The 25,472-nt window shown below is 41.4% G+C and overlaps 1 protein-coding gene across 3 annotated transcripts in view; it reads right to left on the bottom strand.

Moving 5' to 3' along the window:
- The window catches only part of LOC122812883, a 169,493-nt gene that overhangs the window by 81,703 nt on the left and 62,318 nt on the right, over positions 1-25,472 (bottom strand). For all 3 annotated transcript variants that reach the window (XM_044084924.1, XM_044084922.1, XM_044084923.1), the window contains exon 2: positions 1,631-1,669. In XM_044084924.1, the coding sequence (XP_043940859.1) occupies positions 1,631-1,669 (39 nt within the window). The remainder of the gene's footprint in view (positions 1-1,630; positions 1,670-25,472) is intronic.

The following is a 25,472-nucleotide window of genomic DNA, read 5'->3' as shown; positions in this document are numbered from 1 at the left end:
GTGTGATGGTCCAATCACCTGGCAGTACAGGGACTACCTTACAAACACACAGACAGGACCCATTCATTTTCTAGGGTTCAACAGGAAGAGAAGATAGAAGCAGAAGCTTTGTGAACACCTACTGTTCCAAACCAAAATCCATGCACATACGCACGCAGCATTAAAGACTGTGGAGCAATGCAAAATGACAACCAAAAACACCAAATATATACATCCAAAAATGGGAAATGGTGGGTGGGTACTGCCAGTGTTCCACAAACATCTACTGTTACAGTTAAGAAGGACTTACTCAACTGTACTATGTTCAACAAGCACACTGCCTTACTGTCATTTGGGTAGATTCCCAAATCTTACCAAACTTGGGAGGAAGAAGGATAAGGTTACAGGAGCTCCTGGAGAATGGTCCTAGTGAAGCTTGCTGTGGATCTAGAAAAATCATCCACCTTGTAGTGTTTTGTAAAGGTATGGCCAGATGACCAAGTTTCTGCTGCTTGAATACTTCTAGGGTCTACTCCTTTGTAACATGCCACTGAAGAGGGAAAGGCCCTGGTGGAATGTGCCTTTATCTTGCCTGGATTAGTCTTGCCATGGTGGGAGTAACAATAAACAATGCAGATGGCAACCAATAAGCAATGGTTTGCTTAGAGATAGGTTGTTCTTTCTTTGCCACTTTGTAGGACATAAAAGGCCTTTCAGCCTTCCTGAAGGTTTTGTTCTGTCAAGGCAGTACCTGAGCTGCTGTTGCACATCCAGGGTATGAAGTATCCTTTATCCCTTATTCTTGGGTTCTTGGAAGAAAAGAGGATGGTAATAAAACCCAAACAAGTTTTCTATCTGAACTCAGTAGCTGAAGAGATCCAGAATAAGGAGTCTTGCAAAAGATCCTTCCTCCTACTATGGCACTAGAAAACTGAAAGGGTCCTGTCTGTGGGTTTGTAAGGCAGTCCATGTACTGCCAGGTGAGTGGTCCATCACACCCACAGACAAGCAGTGGGACGGACTCTGAGCTTTAGTTATCTGCCACAAAGGGTAGCACAGCACTACTACCCGAATGCCATTAAGGCACTGTGTTTGTTGAAGATCTCTAAATACTCCCACACATTCACCTGTCTGTCACTGGTCTGGGTATCGGTAACCTTTAAGGACAGTGTTCCTTTGCTGGCACTAAGGAGCATAGCCCAGAAAGGCTACACCAAAGTGTTTATCCATCTCTGATGTCATTTCTCCTATCAGCCCTTTAAGAATACAGATATTCAGACTTATGGCACATCCATGTTAATGCGGTTTCAGTGCAGTAAATGCACAGCTAGCTGCAGATGCCTGTCAGGGACACATGAACCAACTACACAAGCTACAAGGTAGTTTTTTAAATCTGAGTCAAACATTAAGGAAACTTGTAAAAAAAAAAAAAAACAAGGAGGCAGTTTTCTAACTTGTATTCTGTGTTTAAATCTCAGCTTCTCCATCCCACAACACAACCACACCTGAGCCATCAATTCTTTTATATCAACAATTCTGACATTATGTCAAAGCTTGACCACACTTATTACTCAAAAGAGGCTTAATTATATTAAATGGATTAACTTAAAACTCTTCTTACTGCTAATTGACAAATGCATTTACGTTTTACCTGTGAGGATGAACAGCGCTCCATTATTTCCATAAATTTCTGGAAAAACAAAAATGCAACACAGTTAGCCAAACATTAGTGTGGTAGAAACACCCATAGAAACCTGTACTAAGTACAAACAAAAAAACAAGTTAATATTTGCAAGCTGGAAAGTACCTTTCATAGGTTCATAGGTTCATAGGTAGATGCTAGGCTATCTGCCCTAGAGCATTTATAAGCCTAGCCAGAGTGTATTTGGTGTCCGCCTCCCTATTAGATTAGCTTACTGTGCCTCTGTAAAGTAGGTCACAGAAGGTACCCTTTTAAGATTAGTTTACTGTGCCTCTGTCTAGCAGGGACACAGAAGAGATCCCAGGGGTGAATTTGCGATTTCCCATCCACGCATCCAGATTTCGCTTGAAGAGGGTCAGCGAGGGGCTATGTCTAACATGAACTGAGATTCTATTCCAGAGTGAGGGGAGCCTCTGGGAAACGAATCTGTCCCTCCAGCATGTCCTATTTATTTTTGTGCTGAGGTTTAAGTCCCTGAAGTGTGTAGTTCTAAGGGACTTGGATTTTATGAGGTGGAGCATGTCCATTAATTCTGGGTTTGACATGGCTTTGTACGTCAGGCATAGATCGCCTCTGAGTAGGCGGTATGCAACTGAGTAGAGCTGGAGCTTCTTTAGTCGAGCTGCATAGGACATCTGTTTGTAGCCCATGATCCTCTTGGTGAGATACTTTTGGGGTCTCTCCAGTTGCTGCAGGTGTCGGGTAAGGTACATCCCAAAAGGGGCATTGTATTCAATTATGGGCCTGATGAGTGACGAGTAGAGGGGCACAATGACCTCTCTTGATTTAGATGCAAACCCTTTCGTGATAAGGTGGGCTGTATAGAAGGTCTTTCTAACCACTTTGGCAACGTGATTATCAAAGGAGAGATTGCTATCTACGTTGGTCCCCAAATCTCTAATTACTTCTTCCGTACTTAATGGATTACCACCTATGTGGTAATTTGTGGACACCTTGTTTTTCCCAAAGGGGATGACTATGCACTTTTTAGCATTTAGCTTGAGGCCGTGGCTCTGGCACCAAGCATCCATCTCTGTGAGACCCTTTTGGAGGATGCTTGTGTCAGCTGGAAATTTGATTATTGCCCCCAGTTTGCAGTCATCTGCGAACTTTGTCAGCCATAATCCCCCCGTGTTAGCCTGAACCTCAGAGAAGTATATACCGAACAAGAGAGGTCCCAGAACTGAGCCCTGTGTGACGCCACTTGTAACTGGTTTGGATTCGGACATGGCACCTGCGATTCAGACCATGTGGGTTCTATCTCTGAGCCAGTTTGCAACCCATCTTGTGATACAGGGGTTGATATTTAAGCTGGTAAGCTTATTTATGATGCCCAAGTGGGGTATTGTGTCGAAGGCTTTTGTGAGGTCCAGGTAGGCTGTGTGGACTACCTTGCCCTCATCTATGGCTTTGGTAACGGTTTCAAAGAAATCAACTAGGTTTAAGAGGCAAGATCTGCCCTTAACAAAGCCGAATTGGGTAGGGTCCAGTGTCTGGAGGCTCCCAATGTCTTTATTTATGAGTTCCATGATAATACACTCCATAGCTTTACAGACCAGACTAGTTAGGCTTATGGGGAGATAGTTCCCGGGGTCCGTTGTGGCACCACCTTTGTGAAGTGGGATCATTGTAGCTGTACGCCATTTTTTGGGTACATATCCTGTAGTAAGGCTAAGTTTGAACAGTGACTTAATGTGAGGGTTCAGTTCTTCTTGGAGCTCGTGTAAGACACAGCCTGGGACACCGTCCGGTCCCATAGATGCTGTGTTTTTTGCTTTGGAGAGGGCAACTTTCACCTGTGCATCTGTGTTGTCAGGGAGGTTACATTCAGTTGGGATAGGCATTTGCTCCTTTGGGGGGGAAAGGGGGGAGAAGTTTGCACTGAATCTGTCTGCCAGGATGTTGGCTATGTCTGTAGGTTCGGTATATTTTGTACCGTTATGCATCAATTCAGAGCATATTTGGGAGTTTCCACGCATATTCCTGACATAACTAAAGAAGGCCTTGTGATTATCTTTAGTGTCTAGGACAATTTTTCTTTCGAAACTGGCCTTTGATGATTTTATGAGGGATTGAAGTTTCTTGCTAATACTGATCAGAGATGCCCTTCCTTTTTGGGATTTTGCTCTGTCATGTAGTAGCTTCCTCCTTCTGTTGTATAGCTCATTTATGACCGGGGTCCATCAGACCAGACTCCTGTTTTTGGAGGAGTGAGTCTTGGTTTTATTTGGGATAGCATGATCCATGCATTCCTGCAGGTGCTCATAGAATGCATTTGTAAAGGATTCCGCGGATTGGGCTGTATTATCCTCTGGCCCGGGGGCTTTGAAGGATTCCACCTCAGTCTTGAGAAGTGCAAAGTTGGCTTTTGAGAAATTCTTTACAGTGATTTCCTTGGCTGGGGACGGGGACGGGATATGGATGTCCAGGGAAATTTGTTTATGGTCTGATCTTACCAATGAGGGGTTTACCTCTGGTGAGGAACATAGAGTCCCCGTGTTGGTGATGACCAGGTCCAATATGTTGTTCCCTCTTGTGGGAAGATTCATCTGACAGAATAAATATAAAGCATTCACAACAGCTCATCGGTAGTACAGTAAACACAAACAACACATCTAAACCTTACAGAAACCATGAAATAAAAATTCAAACAAATAGCTAATCAGTGCTGCATATCACACATGCATACTGTGGCGCATATCAAATTATTAGTTTTCTTCGATTGCTTTCAGTGCTGCTTGCCAGAAATTAAGGTGTGGTTTTCTATGATGAAATTTTCGCAAAGGCCATGCCATTATTTCTAAATGGGATGTAACAGCTATTTTTTTCTGAGACAAAAATATTTATAATTTGCTTATACTTTGTGGAACTAGGTTACTTGAATGCAAAATACATCTGGATAAATTCCACAATTTGCTAATCATAAGAAAAGGTTATATTGTTGAATTATGTCCATATCAAGCTAAAAGTAGGCAAACTCAATTACTCAAAGATATATCAGAAGGGGAAAAAAACACAGAAAATCATTTTTTGTAGCGACCCTCATCCCCATGTGGGGTATTCCACATCCTCATGGCCCCTTACATACATATGCCAACCCCACAATCACAGAACTGCAGAGAAAAGAAAAAACTTAACACTGAATCATTGTTGGCACTGTTAACAGAAACAGCTCTGGCAGTAATGTTCTGCAGAAGAGAAACAGTAACCAGTGAGTTACAACTCCTTCAAATGAGAATGACAAGTTGTAACTTGGTAATCTTCATAAGCTGATCATTTGTACATAAACCAGCCAAGACTGGACCTTCTGTTATATGTGGCAATGTAAAAGTAAGAACACTGGCATCTCTAACACTATATTTAACCAAGCAAATTCAGGCAGATTTAAATCTGCAAATTACCAAGTGGACGATCGTTTGAAAAATAAGTACTGTTTACACATTAATGATATCCAGTTTGGATAAAGTAAAGTTTTATTTTCTTTTCCAAAATTTGTAGATCTGGTTGTGCTTTAGCTCACCCTTATAGTGAAATGTTATTCCACTTTCACTTTTCTTAGGTGGCTGGGGGGATTGTTATTGGTACTTAGCATACAAGGGAATGCACTCTACTCCTGGACAGGAAATCTAGATACACCTGCTGTGCAAACATCACAAATTATAGCCCTGAGGTATGGTCTGAGAATGATGGACACTGTGTAGCCCAAAATGCATTTACCAAACACAGACTAGCTAAAAGAATAGAAGGCTAGTTTACCAAAATTAGAGACAGGGCAATTGTTTTTAGGCAGGACATCTGTTTGTGTCACCAGTGACCCACGGTGAAACAGCAGCCCAAGCTGTGGAGACAGTTATATAATGAAAAGAACTGACCAGCTAAAAGACAGGTCTTCTTCTTTGAGGACTGGGCTGGGCTTAGCCCTAATGCAGGAGTGCCTATGTTAGTGACACAAGGATAGCTGTGGGCATGAAAGGTCATTCAGGAAATGGTAAACTATGCTGACAAAGTATCATTAAGCACAGGGCGGGTACATGGAAGTATGTACCGTATGTACCTTACGACTCCCTAAAACATGTTAGGTGGCTAAAATGCAGACATTTTAAATCCCTGTCACACTGACCTCTCACAAAGCACTACTATTGTGGTATTTTTACACAGACGTTCTCTTAAGCAGATATGCTGATACATTCTGCAGGCATGGTTTGCATAATAATAATAATAAAAAATAAATAAGAAAAAATCTTCCAGGAGACTCTGAACAAGAGTAATATTGGCATTGCAAAGCCCTTTAATTAATTCTTATATTGCATTTAATAGATCTTCTATATGTATTCACACTTTGCTTTCATTTGTATTCAGGCAGAAACACAAATTGCACTTCCAACACACTGCACTACTACTAACTCCTACAGTTCTAGAGTAAAGCAAAATGCTACGGTTTGTCCACCAGGCAGGAGCCAAGAACAACATTGGGGTTTAATGTGCAGTGAAAAGTGGAGGTGCTGAAAGGGAATGAATTGTTGTTACGACCTTTTTGTAGCATCCATTTCATAACTCCCTGCTTCACATTAAACAGTGCAAATGTATTGACACACTGCACCTCAGCCAACAGAAAGGTCAAACATTTGGTAACAGTGAATGAAAGACCAATATGCTTGCTTCATCCTACCCTCAAGGAGGTGGACAACCATCATCAGATTATCATAGATTAACAACAAAAACTAGTCTTTCAGTGACCCAGGCATATTTCCAACTTTAGGACACCAGCAGCAGAAGCCAGTCAGCAGTACCATGAAGCCAGTCTACAGTGACACAGCTTTGCTCTGAAATAAGGACTGACCACTTCTTCAGACACTGCTGCATCCCATCTGCATGAAGAGTCAGGTCCTGTGGCATAACTGTGGGCACTAGAAAATGAGCCAAATTTTTGACGACTGTACCAATTCCTACAGCACAACATTGGGCAGCCAAGATTCTTACTGCATGAGTATTTATTTTATTTTTATTTTACATTTGTTGACCGGGCTAGTCTAGCTGGATATATTTCCATTTTCAGTAGAGGCCCGGGGAGAAAAGCTCCACATAAAACATAACAATGAGACAATGAAACATATTGTTAATAAACACATAGAGGTTCATAGAGGTTCATAGATTCATAGATTAGTACTAAGCTAACTGCCCTTGTGAGCCATTTTAAGCCTAGCCAATTATCCCTTGTGAGATTCAAACCCTGCACCTTGTGCTTGTAAGGCAAGCACCTTAACCATTAGGAATAAAAATAAGAAAAAAGTAGTAATAAAAAATGGTAATAATAATAAAACTTGGTGATAAAATTAAGAAAAATTAAGGCACACCATCAATAAAAGTCACGACTAGAGTTAGGTCAGTTTGAAAGCTTCTTACTTAATACAAACAGGCTATGCCATAAGGCTCCTACTATAATAAGAAAAAGTACAAGAGGGTAGAGAAGAAGGAGGAAAAGTGTAAGGTAAAAAGAGAGGGAAGAGACAGTAGTCAAGAAATGAGAGAAGAAACGAAAAAAGACAGACAAGAGGAGATGGGAGAGGTGAGAGAAATAGGTCAGAGCATAGAAGGACTACAAGGGAAAAGAAAGGTAATTGCTAGGTCTTAAGCACAAGTTAGGGTAAAAGGTCAGGAGAGGGGGGGAGAGAAGTCAGTCAGGTGTACTACATGAGCAAAGCCAGTGATTTTGGAAGTACAGTTTGATTTGTTGTTTGAAGAGAGGTAGGGATGTGATTAGAGTTATATCCCTAGGTAGCAAATTCCATACTCGGCCTACAGTATTAGTGAATAAAGAGTCACCAGCTAAGTTGTGAGCTTTTATGGCTTTAGTCAAGAGTTTAGAAGAGGAGCGAAGGGAGGTAAGATTGTTATAAGGGAGTAAGAGCTGTGATAGAATAGGGGTGTTATCAGGTTGGTACAGAATTTTGTGGGCAATAGTAAGATGTGAGATTATAAGATGGTTTTGTAGTTCTAACCAGCCTAGAAGTTTCAAATTGAGGCAGTGATGGGTTTTGAAAGGGTTACCAGTGGCGAAGCGGGCAATGTTATTGTAGCAAGTTGCAAGTTTGTTTAGGTTAGTTTTCTTGAGGTTAGTGAAGATAGGAGAGGCGTAAAAGAGAGTGGATATGAGATGGGAGTGGGCAATAGTAGCTCTAGCAGAAGGGGTGAGAAATGGTTTAACACGGTATAAGGATCCAATCTTTCTGTTTACTGATTTGATGGTGTTGTTGATGTGTTGATCAAAAGAGAGATTGTTATCAATGGTTATGCCTAGTAGTTTAGTTGTCGAGTCAGGAGAGATGACCGTATTGTTGTTTGACAGGATGGTGAAATGTAATGGGGAGGTACGAGTGGTGGGGGTGAAGAGGAGGAGTTTAGTTTTTTTAGCATTAAGGAGGAGATTTTAGAAGCTGCTACATGGAGCTCCGTGCATACATTTACCAAGCATTACAATTTACCTTTATATTCCAGATCCAGAGCAGGCTTTGCTACGGCAGTCCTGCAGGGTATTTTAGCTACACCATCCTTTACATAGTTCCTCCACCCCCAGACTGGCTATGGTATTCTACCCATATGTGATTTATGGGAGTTAGCCCAAGTGTTTTCATCTTGTTATAGCCTTAGACAAAACAGGCAAATTGGATTAAAGTTTCAATGCAGCAAACAAAGCTGCTAGAAAGGCTTAATCCCTACCATCTTGTGCTAGTCTCCACTTCTTTCACAACGTCATTTTCTAGAAGACAATGTATTTCTCAGTTGTCATTTCTTGACATCTGCTGTCTGTAAACTGATAAATCTGGATTACTTTCCCTGAAATGGTTTTTACCTACTTGTCAGCAAATCTATCATTCTGTAATCAGTTCACATCCCTGCTGTTACCCCTAATACTTTGTTTTTGCAACCTAATTGAAAAAAAAGACACAAGTTGCCTCTGCTTTAGATCAAACTGAAAAAGATCTCTGGACCAGTCCACCAAAATACATTTGTGCTCTGTTAAAAGGCTTTTTTTTTTTGAGCTTTTGGATTTTCAGCTTTCTAAAAAAAAAATGGGTGGCCACAGTGGTGCAGCGGTTAGCGTTGCCACCTCACAGCAAGAAGTTTTCCGGTTTGATCCTCGGCTGGGGTGCATTCTGTGCGGAGTCTGCATGTCCTCCCTGTGGTCGTGTGGGTTTCCTCCAGGTACTGCGGTTTCCTCCCACATCCTAAAGACATGCTGTAGGTTGATTGGACTCTCTAAATTGGCCCTAGGTGTGAGTGTGTGCCTTCTGTGGAAGGTTGGGCACTGGGCTGACAGCTCGACACCATAAAACTCCACTACCAATCATGAGTGGACAAGATGATTCGCTGTGGCAACCCCTAACCGGGGAAAAGCCGAAAGAAGAAGAAGAAGAAGGATTTTCAGCTTTCTGGACTCCATTTATACTGTCTTCAATTATTTTGTTTTCAGATGACTTAAAATGGAAACTGTACAAGATTACTTGAAGAAGCCAGTGTGGACAGCACATCATGTCCTGTGAAAGCCATAATATGAAACTGATCAGCAGAAGGGCAGCAAAAAACAGTGTCCAAAAAGCTCATGAGAGCAGAGCAGAAAAGGCAGTGTCCAATAAGGTCATGATAAAAGTTCGTGGTCAGTGTGTGTCCATCTCTTTTAGCTTGGTGCTTCATGACTTGGTGTGATACTTCATGGTCAGGGTGTGTCTGTCTTTCTTAGCTAGGTGCTTCATAACTTGCTGGGACAGTTCACGGTCAGGGTGTGTCTGTCTCTCCTAGTTTGGTACATCATGACTTGCTGGGACAGTTCACGGTCAGGGTCTGTGTGTGTCTCCTAGCTTGGAGCATCCTGACTTGCTGGGACAGTTCATGGTCGGGGTGTGTCTGTCTCTCCTAGCTTGGTGCATCATGACTTGGTGGGACAGTTCATGGTCAGGGTGTGTCTGTCTCTCTTAGCTTGGTGCATTATGACTTGGTGGGACAATTCAGGGTCAGGGTGTCTCCGTCTCTCCTTACTTGGTGCATCATGACTTGTTGGGACAGTTCACGGTCAGGGTATGTCTGTCTCTCTTAGCTTCGTACATCATGACTTGCTGGGCCAGTTCATGGACAGGGTGTGTCTGTCTCTTAGTTTGGTGCATCGTGACTTGGTGGGACAGTTCTTGGTCAGAGTGTGTCTGTCTCTCCTAGCTTGGTGCATCATGACTTGATAGGACAGTTCACAGTCAGGGTGTGTCCATCTCTCTTAGCTTGATACATCATGACTTGATGGGACAGTTCACAATCAGGGTGTGTCCGTCTCTCTTAGCTTGGTACATCATGACTTGCTGGGACAGTTCATGGTCAGGGTGTGTCCATCTCTCCTAGCTTGGTGCATCATGACTTGATGGGACAGTTCACGGTCAGGGTATGTCCTTCTCTCTTAGCTTGGTGCTTCATGACTTGGTGGGACAATTCACTGTCAGGGTGTGTCTGTCTCTCTTCGTTTGGTGCATCATGACTTGCTGGGACTGTTCATGGTCAAGGTGTGTCCGTCTCTCCTATCTTGATGTATCATGACTTGATGGGACACTTCAGGGTCAGGGTGTGTCTGTAGCTTGGTACATCAAGACTTGCTGGGACAGCTCACTGTCAGGGTATGTCCTTCTCTCTTAGCTTTGTGCTTCCTGACTTGGTGGCACAGTTCATGGTCAGGGGGTGTCCATCACTGCTAGCTTTGTGTATCATAACTTGGTGGGAGAGTTCACAGTCAGGGTGTGTCTGTCTCTCCTAGCTTGGTGCAGCATGACTCGGTGGTGGGATAGTTCACGGTCAGGGTGTGTCTGTCTCTTAGCTTGGTGCATCGTGACTTGATAGTGGTAACAGAAGTATTGACTAATTAAACATTCTTGAAGGGATCCCTCCATCTTCATACTTCTGTCAATAGCTTCATCCTCCATGGCACCTGAATTTCCAAATTTTGAACTATCTTGGTGGGCTTAAGTTTCTCTCTTTATGACACTACTGCCCTTAACCATTACTTCTACCAGACAGATGTCTGTACTGCAAGCTCTGGTTTAAACCAGCTATATGTTGTGCTCTACAACACCTCAGTATCACTCAGTATCACCCTTTGTGCTGTAAGCCCTGCTTTCAAGCAGCTATATGTCATGCTCTGTAACACCTAAGTATCACTCAGTACCACTCCTTGTGCTGTAAGCCCTGCTTTCAAGTAGCTATATGTCGTGCCCTATAACACCTCAGTATCACTCAGTACCACTCTTTGTGCTGTAAGCTGTGCTTTCAAGCAGCTATATGTCATGCTCTATAACACCTCAGTATCACTCAGTACCACTCTTTGTGCTGCAAGCCCTGCTTTCAAGCAGCTATGTGTCATGCTCTAGAACACCTCAGTATCACTCAGTACCACTCTTGGTGCTGTAAGCCCTGCTTTCAAGCAGCTATATGTCGTGCTCTAGAACACCTCAGTATCACTCAGTACCACTCTGTGCTGCAAGCCCTGCTTTCAAGTAGCTATATGTCGTGCTCTAGAACACCTCAGTATCACACAGTACCACTCTTTGTGCTGTAAGCCCTGCTTTCAAGCAGCTATATGTAATGCTCTGTAACACCTCAGTATCACTCAGTACCACTCTTTGTGCTGTAAGCCCTGCTTTCAAGCAGCTATATGTCGTGCCCTATAACACCTCAGTATTACTCAGTACCACTCTTTGTGCTGCAAGCCCTGCTTTCAAGCAGCTATATGTCATGCTGTAGAACACATCAGTATCACTCAGTACCACTCTTTGTGCTGCAAACCGTGCTTTCAAGCAGCTGTATGTCATGCTCTAGAACACCTCAGTATCATGAAGGCCGAGGTACCAGAATCCGAATTCAGTAAAGAAAAAATTTCTAAGTCAGTTTGTGCTGCTTCTTTTTCTGTTTTTTGCTGCAAGCCCTGCTTTCAAACAGCTATATGTCATGCTCTAGAACACCTCAGTATCACTTAGTACCACTCTTTGTGCTGTAAGCCCTGCTTTCAGGCAGCTATATGTCATGCTGTATAACACCTCAGTATCACTCAATACCACTCTTTGCACTGCAAGCTCTGCTTTCAAGCAGCTATATGTCTACCCTATAACACCTCAGTATCACTCAGTACCGCTCTTTGTGCTGTAAGCCGTGCTTTCAAGCAGCTGTATGTCATGCTCTATAACACCTCAGTATATCTCAGAACTGCTCTTTGCGCTGCAAGCCCTGCTTTCAAGCAGCTATATGTCATGCTCTAGAACACCTCAGTATCACTCAGTACCACTCTTTGTGCTGTAAGCCCTGCTTTCAAGCAGCTATATGTCATGCTCTATAACACCTCAGTATCACTCAATACCACTCTTTGCACTGCAAGCCCTGCTTTCAAGCAACTATATGTCTGCCCTATAACACCTCAGTATCACTCAGTACCGCTCTTTGTGCTGTAAGCCGTGCTATCAAGCAGCTATATGTCATGCTCTAAAACACCTCAGTATCACTCAGTACCACTCTTTGTGCTGCAAACCGTGCTTTCAAGCAGCTGTATGTCATGCTCTAGAACACCTCAGTATCACGAAGGCCGAGGTACCAGAATCCGAATTCAGTAAAGAAAAAATTTCTAAGTCAGTTTGTGCTGCTTCTTTTTCTGTTTTTTGTGGGGATTTCGTTTGGATTTTGATCCAATAGTGTGTGTTTTTTTCTCTTGATTCGATATGAGTGTTAATGGAGCAGCTAGAACACCTGGACCGGTCCACAGGTCTATATCCAGTTTGGATTTCTCTGCAGTATGGAAAGAGAGAGAAAGCAGGCTTGCTTCCTCTGACCCGTGGCTTCAACGTTCGGATGAGGCTTCAGTTCGGTTCGAGGAACTGGAGAGTCTAATGGTAAAAGAAGCAACAATTTTCTATGATGTCAAGTTACTTGAAAAATATATTGACTCTAGTATTACCCCCAGAGGTCTCAGGGTAGACCGTTTACCAGCGTATGATTTTTCCGATGAAGATGCCGATCTATTTGATGAATGGAAGGATGTCTCTCTCAAGTGTACTTTAGGTTGGTTGAAAATTTTGGTAAAACGCAATGTTAGAGCCCTTGATAAATTGCGCTCTAAGATTATTTCAATGCAAGAAGAACTTTTTTCACAATATTCCGATTCAATTTGTGAACAGAATATTTCAACCATCAAAACCAAAGTCACTAAAATAGAGCAACAGGTCATTTTACGTAAGAAGAAGAAGTTCACGAGAGATCAAAATGATTATTCCACCGGCAAAATTTTCTCTTGGCAGTACAACCTTAAGAAGGGGCGTGGCAGATCTTCCTGGAACAACAATAGATTTAGAGCGCGAAGTGACAGGAACGCCAGGGATACATCTTCCTCTTCTTTAGAAGCAAGTACAAGTAAGAAAAGTGTTTCATTCGAAAATATAAGTACGGAGGGCCTTTCCAATGAAACTATAAACTCTGGTGCTTCTTCAAACGAGGGGTCAGTCCAAAGAAAAGGTCGGAATCGGCGTTTCCAGCAGAAGGGGAATAAAAGATACTAACGGACTACTAACAACCAGGTCTGTTTTACTGAGACCTAATATTTCACTTGTACATAATGTGTCGTTTAATGATGTTGGTTCTATTTCTAGTGATGACCGTTTAAATATAATTAACCTCTCAGATTATGTGTTAACTGAGAATATGATTAATGTTTTACATATGGGCACTAAATTTGTCCCTACACACATTCCTACACTAGCGGAGGTTCTACTGGAGGTTAGGGCCTTCTGTAGAAAATTATATTTGAAAGTTCACTTTCACAAACGGACACTAGAAAACAAACAAAACACCAATGGTGATGACTTTCTGGATATTTCTAATGATTCAGTTTTTGATAGTTCTTTAATGAATATTTCCATCCATGAAAATGAATTGTTTGATATTTATGATGATGTCGAATGCAATGAATGTAATGAACAGAATGTTTACAGTTCTAATAGGGACTTTGAATATAATACAGGATATGGTAAACTCACTATGCCCAAGGTTCCATATGTCAGCAATTTTAACCCTGTTAAAAATAATTCCTGTATAAGTTTTTTTTGAGAAGGCTTTGTTTAAGCAAGTTAAGGATGAATATTTTTTGTTTAAAAGAGAAAGAAAATGTTATAATTTAAATAGGGAAGAATGGCAAGCTTTATGTAAGCTTAGAGAAACTAGTGATAAATATGTATTTTTGGAATCGGATAAAGGTGGCAATTGGGTTCTATTCAACAGGAATAAATATAATTCTATAGCCCTTGAATTACTTTCAAATAATGGGGTCTATACTTGTTTATCTATGAATCCTGTTGTTGAATATAACACTAAACTTTTGGAATTACTAGAGAAAGGTGAAAGACTTGGTTTCTTTTCAACAAATGATGTTAAAAAACTTTATATTAAAAATCCTAATGATGCTAGATTTTTCATTTTGCCAAAAATACATAAAGATTTAATCAATCCACCCGGTTGTCCAATAGTCTCCGGAAAAGGGGCTTTTTTACAAAATGTGGGTATATTTTTGGATTCTATACTTAAAGAATATTTAGTGAGAGTTCCCTCCCATGTTAAAAATACCAAGGAAGTGTGTGATAACTTCAGAGGAAAGACATGGCAGAAGAGTTATTACTGGGCCAGTGTGGATGTGGTTTCACTATACACATCCATTTCCACGAAATGGGGTTTAGAGGCTATTTTTTCCTTTATGGGGGAAGGACCAAAAACCCATTTTATTATTTCATTGGTGGAATTTTGTCTCACTCATAATGTATTTGAATTTAACAAAAAATATTACTTACAGAAGGAGGGAACGGCCATGGGTGCCAGTTTTGCACCATCTTATGCCATTCTTTTTATGGGTTATTTTGAAAATTTATTTATTTATACCACTAGGTTTTTTCAAGACAAAGTTTTGATTTACAAGAGGTTCATTGATGATCTTTTGTTTTTGTGTAGGGGTGATCCAGGAGATTTTGATGAATTCATTATGGGTTTAAAATCAAATCCATGTGGACTAGATTTTACATATCAGATCAATGTTGATAACATGGATTTCTTGGATGTACATTTTTATGTTAGTACTAAGGGCACAATTGAGCATAAACCATTTCATAAAAAGACAGCTGTGAATAATTTTTTGCATGCTGATAGCATGCACAGCTGTTCTTTAATCAAATCTTTGCCTTATGGTGAATTCAGACGTATTGCTTCGAATACGTCTGAAAATTTAAATATACAAAGGGAGTTTGACATAATTTGTAAAAAATTAATAAACAGAGGTTATACTAATAACATTGTTTATTCTAACAGAACTAAGGTAGAAAAAATGTTAAATTTGAATGAACGTGAATATACAGTTTTGAATAGGAGGAAATTTGTGAACAATTCATTTTTGTATAATGAGAAAGTTTCTGAGGAAATGGATAAAATATTTTTTGTAAATAAATTTTCCCCTTTTTCTTCAATTTTGAAGAGAATAGTTTTGAACCTGTGGCCCATTATAACTAGTGATGAACTTTTAGGGAACATTGTACCACATAACATTGTTTTCTCCCATACAAGATGTAAAAATCTGAAAGAATTACTAAGAAGTAAGGGCAGGAAGGAGAGAGTATCTAATGCAGGCTCTTTTGCTTGTAAAAAATGTAAAATTTGTGATAAAATTATCAATTTAGATGGTCAGAGTATTAATGGGGTTGTTTACCATGCGTTAGATCACTTTGACTGTAATTCGTCTGGGGTGATTTATATTTTAGGTTGCAGTTGTTCAGAACCAAAATGGTATATAGGACAAACAAAACGTAAGGTTAAATTAAGAATATTGGAACATCTTGGGGACATTAGGAATAAGAGACTGGATAGTCCAGTTGCTTGCCATTTCTGTCAGTTCCATGAGGGGGACCATTCTGGTTTTAAATTCAGTATTTTGGCTAAACCATGGGGAATGGGTGAAAATAATTTCAATTTTCAGGATAAATTATTGAGTATGGAATCAAGGTTTATTGTAAATTTTGGAACACTATTCCCCAATGGTATGAATTTAGAATTATAATATATAAAATATTTATTCTGTGGAGTGTAATAATTTATTATTTATTTACTTATAAAATATATATATATGTATATTTCTTTAATTATGGAGTATTTATTTTGATTGATTAATTGTTTAATTGGCTGTGCAAGGTGTATTTAAACTGTTTTGCATTTTGTAATATTGTTCCATTTGAAGGCGAAGGCCGAGGTACCAGAATCCGAATTCAGTAAAGAAAAAATTTCTAAGTCAGTTTGTGCTGCTTTTTTTTCTGTTTTTTGTGGGGATTTCATTTGGATTTTGATCCAATAGTGTGTGTTTTTTTCTCTTGATGCTCTAGAACACCTCAGTATCACTCAGTACCACTCTTGGTGCTGTAAGCCCTGCTTTCAAGCAGCTATATGTCGTGCTCTAGAACACCTCAGTATCACTCAGTACCACTCTGTGCTGCAAGCCCTGCTTTCAAGTAGCTATATGTCGTGCTCTAGAACACCTCAGTATCACACAGTACCACTCTTTGTGCTGTAAGCCCTGCTTTCAAGCAGCTATATGTCGTGCCCTATAACACCTCAGTATTACTCAGTACCACTCTTTGTGCTGCAAGCCCTGCTTTCAAGCAGCTATATGTCATGCTGTAGAACACATCAGTATCACTCAGTACCACTCTTTGTGCTGCAAGCCCTGCTTTCAAACAGCTATATGTCATGCTCTAGAACACCTCAGTATCACTTAGTACCACTCTTTGTGCTGTAAGCCCTGCTTTCAGGCAGCTATATGTCATGCTGTATAACACCTCAGTATCACTCAATACCACTCTTTGCACTGCAAGCTCTGCTTTCAAGCAGCTATATGTCTGCCCTATAACACCTCAGTATCACTCAGTACCGCTCTTTGTGCTGTAAGCCGTGCTTTCAAGCAGCTATATGTCATGCTCTATAACACCTCAGTATATCTCAGAACTGCTCTTTGCGCTGCAAGCCCTGCTTTCAAGCAGCTATATGTCATGCTCTAGAACACCTCAGTATCACTCAATACCACTCTTTGTGCTGTAAGCCCTGCTTTCAAGCAGCTATATGTCATGCTCTATAACACCTCAGTATCACTCAATACCACTCTTTGCACTGCAAGCCCTGCTTTCAAGCAACTATATGTCTGCCCTATAACACCTCAGTATCACTCAGTACCGCTCTTTGTGCTGTAAGCCGTGCTATCAAGCAGCTATATGTCATGCTCTAAAACACCTCAGTATCACTCAGTACCACTCTTTGTGCTGCAAACCGTGCTTTCAAGCAGCTGTATGTCATGCTCTAGAACACCCCAGTATCACGCAGTACCACTTTTTGTGCTGTAAGCCCTGATTTCAAGCAGCTATATGTCATGTCTTACAACACCTCAGTATCATTCAGTACCACTCTTTGTGCTGTAAGCCCTGCTTTCAAGCAGCTATATGTCGTGCTCTATAACACCTCAGTATCACTCAGTACCACTCTTTGCACTGCAAGCCCCGCTTTCAAGGGACTACATGCAGTGCCCTACAACACCTCAGTATCACTCAGTGCCACACTTTGTGCTGCAAGCCCTGCTTTCAAGCAGCTATATGTCATGCCCTATAACACCTCAGTATCACTCAGTACCACTCTTTGCTCCCATCTGAAAATTTATTTATTTATTTTACATTTGTTGACGGGATTGACTGACTGAACTGGAATAGCCCTTTTTTAGCGGAGACCTGGGGAGAAAAGTTCCACAAACCTTACAATAAGATTAACTATTGAAAAAAATTGAAAAATATTTACAGTACATCTCAATAAATATAGCAACCCAGCCACTGGGGATGCAAAAGCCAGTGCATTTCTTTGTTCCGGTCCCAAGCCCGGATAAATGGGGAGGGTTGCGTCAGGAAGGGCATCAAGCGTAAAATTTTGCCAAATCATACATGCGGACAACAGTATAGATATACATTTCCAGATCGGTCGAGGCCCGGGTTAACAGCGACTGCCACCAGTATTCTTGGCCAACAGGGTGCTGGCAGAAATTGGGCTACTGTTGGCCGAAGGAGGAGAAGAGGGGGAAGGCATACCCGAAGGCAGGTAAAGGCTAGGACTGTGATAGTGAGGGTCGGAACTTTAAATGTTGGCTGTATGACTGGTATAGGGAGAGAGCTAGCTCTTGTGATGGACCGAAGGAAGGTTGGTATATTGTGTGTGCAAGAGACCAGATGGAAGGGGAGCAAGGCTAGGTGTATCGGAGGTGGGTTCAAATTGTTTTATCATGGTGTGGATGGGAGGAGAAATGGTGTAGGGGTTATCCTGAAGGAACAGTATGCTAGAAGTGTTTTGGAGCTGAAAAGAATGTTGGATAGAGTGATGTTTATGAAGCTGGAAATCGATAGTGTAATGATGAATGTTGTTAGTGCATATGCTCCACAAGTTGGGTGTGAGATGGATGAGAAAAAAAATTTGGAGTGTGTTGGATGAAGTGGTAATGACTGTCCCCAAGGGTGAGAGACTGGTGATTGGAGTAGATTTCAATGGGCATGTTGCTGAAGGGATGAGGAAGTGATGGGTAGGTATGGTGTTAAGCAAAGGAATGCAGAAGGTCAGATGGTAGTGGATTTTGTGAAAAGGATGGACATGGCTGTGGTGAATACATATTTTAACAAGAGGGAGGAGCATAGGGTGACATACAAGAGTGGAGGAAGATGCACACAGGTGGATTATATCTTATGTAGAAGGGCCAGTCTGAAGGAGATTGGGGACTGTAAAGTGGTGGCAGGGGAAAGTGTAGTTAGGCAGCATAGGATGGTGGTTTGTAGGATGACATTGGTGATCAAGAAGAGGAGGATGAGTGTGAGGGCAGCACCAAGGATCAAATGGTGGAAATTGAAAAAGGGTAATTGTGAGGTGGAGTTCAGGGAAGAGTTACGACAGGCACTGGGTGGCAGTGAAGAGTTACAGAATAGCTGGGGTACTACAGCAGAGCTCGTAAGAGAGATGGCTAGAAAGGTGCTTGGTGTGACATCTGGAAAGTGGAAGGAGGACAAGGAGACATGGTGGTGGAATGAGAAAGTACAGGAGAGTATACAGAGAAAGAGGTTGGCGAAAAAGTGGGATTGTCACAGAGATGAAGAAAGTAGACAGGCGTATAAGGACATGAGGTGCATGGCAAAGAGATAGGTGGCGAAGGCTAAGGATAAGGCATATGAAGAGTTGTATGAAAGGTTGGACACTAAGGAGGGAGAAAAGGACCTGTACCGATTGGCTAGACAGAGGGACCAAGCTAGTAAAGATGTGCAGCAGATAAGGGTGATAAAGGATAATGAGGGAAACATACAAGTGAGGAGAGTGTGTTGAGCAGATGGAAAGAGTACTTTGAGGGGCTGATGAATGAAGAGAATGAGAGGGAGAGAAGGTTGGATAATGTGCGGATAGTGAATCATGAAGGTTCATAGGTTCATAGGTTCATAGGTTGGTACTAGGCTATCAGCCCTAGGGCCTATACAAGCCTAGCCATAACAATTCCCTGGCTATTTCTTCCCACATTATTTACTTTCCTGGACCCCTGTCTAGCAGGGCAACTGACGTGATCCCTGGGGTGAATTTCCTTTCTCCCATCCAATCGTCAAGGTTCCTCTTGAAGAGGTCCAAAGAGGCACTCTGCTTGACATGTATGGGCAATCTATTCCAGAGTCTGGGGAGTCTCTGGGTCAGGAACCTATCCCTCCAGCATGTTTTGTTTATTGTGATGACAAGGTTTAGATCCCTGGACCGTGTAGCTCTGAGGGATTGGGATTTCTTTAAGTGTAGCATGTCCAACAGCTCTGGGTTTGACATGGCCTTGTATGTTAAGCAGAGATCGCCTCTGAGTAGAAGATATGCAACAGAGTATAGCTGGAGTTTTTTAAGGCGGTCAGCATAGGGCATCTGCTTTAGGCCTGTGATTCTTTTAGAAAATATACACCTTCAAATTGTAAAGCTCTTTCCAGTGGTGAGATTCAAACCTTGCACCTTGTGAGTGAAAGGTATACATCTTAACCACTGTACCATTTGGCTTTGGAGGTCCAGTGGATTAGCAAGGAGGAAGTAAGGATAGCTATGAAGAGGATAAAGAATGGAAAGGCTGTTGGTCCAGATGACACACCTTTGGAAGCATGGAGGTGTTTAGGTGAAATGGCAGTGGAGTTTTTAACTAGATTGTTTAATGAAATCTTGGAAAGTGAGAGGATGCCTGAGGAATGGAGAAAAAGTGTTTTGGTACCGATTTTTAAGAATAAGGGTGATGTGCAGAGCTGTAGTAACTACAGAAGGATTAAATTGATCAGTCACAGCATGAAGTTATGGGAAAGAGTAGTGGAAGCTAGGTTAAGAAGGGAGGTGATGATTAGTGATCAGCAGTATGGTTTCATGCCAGGAAAGAGCACTACAGATGCGATGTTTGCTCTGAGAGTGTTGATGGAGAAGTACAGAGAAGGTCAGGAGTGGCATTGTGTCTTTGTGGACTTAGAGAAAGCATATGACAGGGTGCCTAGAGAGGAGTTGTGGTATTGTATGAGGAAGTCAGGAGTGTCAGAGAAGTATGTAAGAGTGGTACAGGATATGTACGAGGGTAGTGTGACAGTGGTAAGGTCTGCGGTGGGAGTGATGGACGCGTTTAAAGTGAAGGTGGGATTACATCAAGGATCAGCTCTGAGCCCTTTCTTATTTGCAATGGTGATGGACAGGTTGACAGACGAGATCAGACAGGAGTCACCGTGGACTATGATGTTTGCAGATGACATTGTGATCTGTAATGAGAGTAGGGAACAGGTAGAGGAGACCCTGGAGAGGTGGAGATATGCTCTAGAGGGGAGAGGAATGAAGGTCAGCAGGACTAAGACAGAATATGTATGTGTGAATGAGAGGGAGGATAGAGGAATGGTGAGGATGTAGGGAGTAGAGGTGGTGAAGGTGGTTGAGTTTTAGTACTTGGGATCAACAGTTCAGAGTAATGGCGAGTGTTGAAAAGAGGTGAAGAAGAGAGTACAGGCAAGATGGAGTGTGTGGAGAAGAGTGTCAGGAATGATTTGTGACAGACGAGTACCAGTAAGAGTGAAAGGGAAGATCTACAAGAGGGTAGTGAGACCAGCTATATTATATGGGTTGGAGACAGTGGCACTGACAAAAAGGCAGGAGTCAGAGCTTGACGTGGCAGAGTTGAAGATGTTAAGATTTTCATTGTGTGTGACGAGGATGGACAGGATTAGGAATAAGTATATTAGACGGTCATCCCAGGTTGGAAGGTTTGGAGACAAAAACAAAACTGGATACGCTCCAAACCAATGGGTTGCTCTGTAGTAAAAAAATCACTGAATCCGTAAATCCAGAATACATAAACTTTTATTAAGCACAACACACAGGCTTTTCATCAGTATCACACCTACTTCTTCAGAAACGGAAAACAGTGTACACACAAACAACTGCCTTAAATACAAAATTTTAAAAAGTCACATGGTCTCTATTCTACAGGACTACATATCAACCCGCCATTAAATGCTGAATACAATAAATTAAGAATTAACTGCATCTGGCAACTAAAATGTTATGTTAAAAATTAATACGTCCCTACATGATGTAAGAACAAAGACTCACAATGTATGAGTATGTTGGTGAAGTATACAGACAAGTTTTAAAACAATAAAAATTGCAGGACCACAACATTATGCTCCTATAAGTAAAGTCCTGTTGCAAACAAAACAAAATAAATCTGAAGCTTACAACAGTTAGCAAATCTGTTCAGCACCAATTTTGATGGAAAAAGTCACGGAGCTGTTTACTGTCCTAGGATAAACTGTCCCGAAACTGTGAAACTGAAGAAATAGTAAAACAATTATAAATTTGCAAATGTGCAACAGCACTTTACTTATAGGGGCATAATGTTGTGGTCCTGCAATTTTTATTGTTTTAAAATTTGTCTGTATACTTCACCAGCATACTCATATAGTGTGAGTCTTTGTTCTCACATCATGTAGGGACATTTTAAATTTAATTTTTAACATATTCATTTTTAACATAACATTTTAGTTGCTAGATGCAGTTAATTCCTAATATATTGTATTCGGCATTCACTGTTGGGTTGATATGTAGTCCTGTAGAATACAGAGACCATGTGACTTTTTTTTAATTTTGTATTTAAGGCAGTTGTTTGCGTGTACGCTGTTTTCCGTTTCTGAAGAAGTTGGTGTGATACTGACGAAAAGCTTGTGTGTTGTGCTTAATAAAAGTTTATGTATTCTGGATTTACAGATTCAGTGATTTTGTACTACAGAGCAAGCCGTTGGTTTGGAGCGTATCCAGTTTTGTTTTACCACAGCTTCTTTTTGTCTATTTTGGTTTGAGGTTTGGAGACAAAGCCAGAGAGGTAAGATTATGTTGGTTTGGACATGTGCTGAGGAGGGATGCAGAGTATTTTAGGAAAAAGATGCTAAGGATGAAGCTGCCAGATAACAGGAAAAGAGGAAGGCCTAAGATAAGGTTTATGGATGCGATGAGAGAGGACACATGCAGGTTGTTGGTGTGACAGAGCAAGATGCAGAGGACAGGAAGAAATGGAAACAGATGATCCGCTGTGGCGACCCCTAACGGGAGCAGCTGAAAGAAGAAGATGTCAATAAATATAGCAGTACAACAAAGTAATACAGTTTTGACAAATGAAGCAAAAGAAAAGAAATTCTTATGTGATTGAGACATTTGCTCTTGTTCACCGACTCCATTCATCTCATTTTCATCACATTATTAGAATCTGTTGGTGGGTGCTACGTACTTTATATGCTTGCTATCAATAGTGTTTTTGGTTTTACATCTGGGGGTTCATGAGCTTAGCAACACTTACAAGCTGTTTATCTTATCTGCTACTGGTAAGGCATGTGTGACAAGCAAACTTTTACCACTGTGAAATGCCAAATATATTATTTCTGCCATCAGACAAAAATCTGTAAACTAACACTATCAAAGGTAATGGACAGGAGGAACTGCTGCCTACAACTCTCACTTGTGTGAACCATATGTCCCACATGGACAGCAGCACAATGACCAGCTGATCCTAGGTGTACAGATTCACCAAATACCATAACCTACAACTCCCTTCCAGGTGGGAAACATTCTTTGGTGTGGCTGTGCTTTGGAAATCTGTCCCCCTGCCTCTATGATATAAGAGTACTGTGTTCAAGGTACTACAGACTTTCTACCAACATAATTTCCCAACTTGCTGACAGAAATAAATACTGTTTTTTAGCAGTGGCCTTACTATTACCCTGTAGAATGGAAAGATGACCTTAGCATGGAAAGATGACCTTAGCATTTCTGAGTTCCACTCTACATGCTGTGTACCATCAGAACAGCAACCAGTAGCACATATGTGGATTTACCGCTGTCCAGCAGAACACAGGGATGACCTTGGTATCTCCGTAACCAATCCTCATGGTATGTTCCTCTTACACTGTACACAATACATGACATGTGAGCCTAGATGTGACCATGTAAGGAAGATATCAGGATCTCTAGAACCCCTATTCATGCTACATACTCTTAGTGCTATACCCAATACAACAGGTGTGGTATTGCCACTGTTCTATATGATTCAAAGATGACCTAAACACCTCTGGAACCCACTCTTCATGACACATGTCCATGAAACTGTCTGCAGTACACCAATGTGACCTTACTAGTCTCCTTTACAATGAAAGCATACAGCATCATCTCTAGAATCCACTTTGCATGTTGTGTACCCCTGAAACTGTCTGCAGTACCCCCAATGTGATCTTACTAGTCTCCTTTACAATGAAAGCATACAGCATCATCTCTAGAATCCACTTTGCATGCTGTGTACCCCTGTAACTGTCTGCAGTACCCCAATGTGATCTTACTAGTCTATTTTACAATGAAAGCACACAGCATCATCTCTTGAATCCACTGTGCATGTTGTGTACCCCTGAAACTGTCTGCAGTACCCCAATGAGATCTTACTAGTCTCCTTTACAATTAAAGCATACAGCATCATCTCTAGAATCCACTTTGCATGTTGTGTACCCCTGAAACTGTCTGCAGTACCCCAATGTGATCTTACTAGTCTCCTTTACAATGAAAGCATACAGCATCATCTCTAGAATCCACTTTGCATGTTGTGTACCCCTGAAACTGTCTGCAGTACCCCAATGTGATCTTACTAGTCTCCTTTACAGTGAAAGCATACAGCATCATCTCTAGAATCCACTTTGCATGCTGTGTACCCCTGAAACTGTCTGCAGTACCCCAATGTGATCTTACTAGTCTCCTTTACAATGAAAGCATACAGCATCATCTCTAGAATCCACTTTGCATGTTGTGTACCCCTGAAACTGTCTGCAGTACCCCAATGTGATCTTACTAGTCTCCTTTACAATGAAAGCATACAGCATCATCTCTAGAATCCACTTTGCATGCTGTGTACCCCTGAAACTGTCTGCAGTACCCCAATGTGATCTTACTAGTCTCCTTTACAATGAAAGCACACAGCATCATCTCTAGAATCCACTTTGCATGTTGTGTACCCCTGAAACTGTCTGCAGTACCCCAATGTGATCTTACTAGTCTCCTTTACAATGAAAGCATACAGCATCATCTCTAGAATCCACTTTGCATGTTGTGTACCCCTGAAACTGTCTGCAGTACCCCAATGTGATCTTACTAGTCTCCTTTACAATGAAAGCATACAGCATCATCTCTAGAATCCAAGAAAGAAACCGAAGGCAACTCCCAGTAAAGAAACCAATAAATAACAAAAAAACAGCAGCTCTGGGAACAAACGGATGGAGTTGACGGTGTCAGTCCAAGTTATGTACGAAGCCAAGTACAAAACGGAGCCAAAAACCAGAGTGTAAATCACATTAACGCCTTTTATTCCAATAGTACATTTTCGTCCTTCTAAACAGAGTGACTTCAATCACTCTGGTTTTTGGCTCCGTTTTGTACTTGGCTTCGTACATAACTTGGACTGACACAGTCAACTCCATCATCTCTAGAATCCACTTTGCATGTTGTGTACCCCTGAAACTGTCTGCAGTACCCCAATGTGATCTTACTAGTCTCCTTTACAATGAAAGCATACAGCATCATCTCTAGAATCCACTTTGCATGTTGTGTACCCCTGAAACTGTCTGCAGTACCCCAATGTGATCTTACTAGTCTCCTTTACAATGAAAGCATACAGCATCATCTCTAGAATCCACTTTGCATGTTGTGTACCCCTGAAACTGTCTGCAGTACCCCAATGTGATCTTACTAGTCTCCTTTACAATGAAAGCATACAGCATCATCTCTAGAATCCACTTTGCATGTTGTGTACCCCTGAAACTGTCTGCAGTACCCCAATGTGATCTTACTAGTCTCCTTTACAATGAAAGCATACAGCATCATCTCTAGAATCCACTTTGCATGTTGTGTACCCATGAAACTGTCTGCAGTACCCCAATGTGATCTTACTAGTCTCCTTTACAATGAAAGCATACAGCATCATCTCTAGAATCCACTTTGCATGTTGTGTACACCTGAAACTGTCTGCAGTACCCCAATGTGATCTTACTAGTCTCCTTTACAATGAAAGCATACAGCATCATCTCTAGAATCCACTTTGCATGTTGTGTACCCCTGAAACTGTCTGCAGTACCCCAATGTGATCTTACTAGTCTGTTTT

The sequence above is a fragment of the Protopterus annectens genome, chromosome 10.part0 (genome assembly GCF_019279795.1).
Source record: "Protopterus annectens isolate FY-2018-M chromosome 10.part0, PAN1.0, whole genome shotgun sequence".
In the NCBI taxonomy this organism is placed as follows: domain Eukaryota; kingdom Metazoa; phylum Chordata; order Ceratodontiformes; family Protopteridae; genus Protopterus; species Protopterus annectens.
This window is presented reverse-complemented; position numbering and strand designations above follow the sequence as displayed.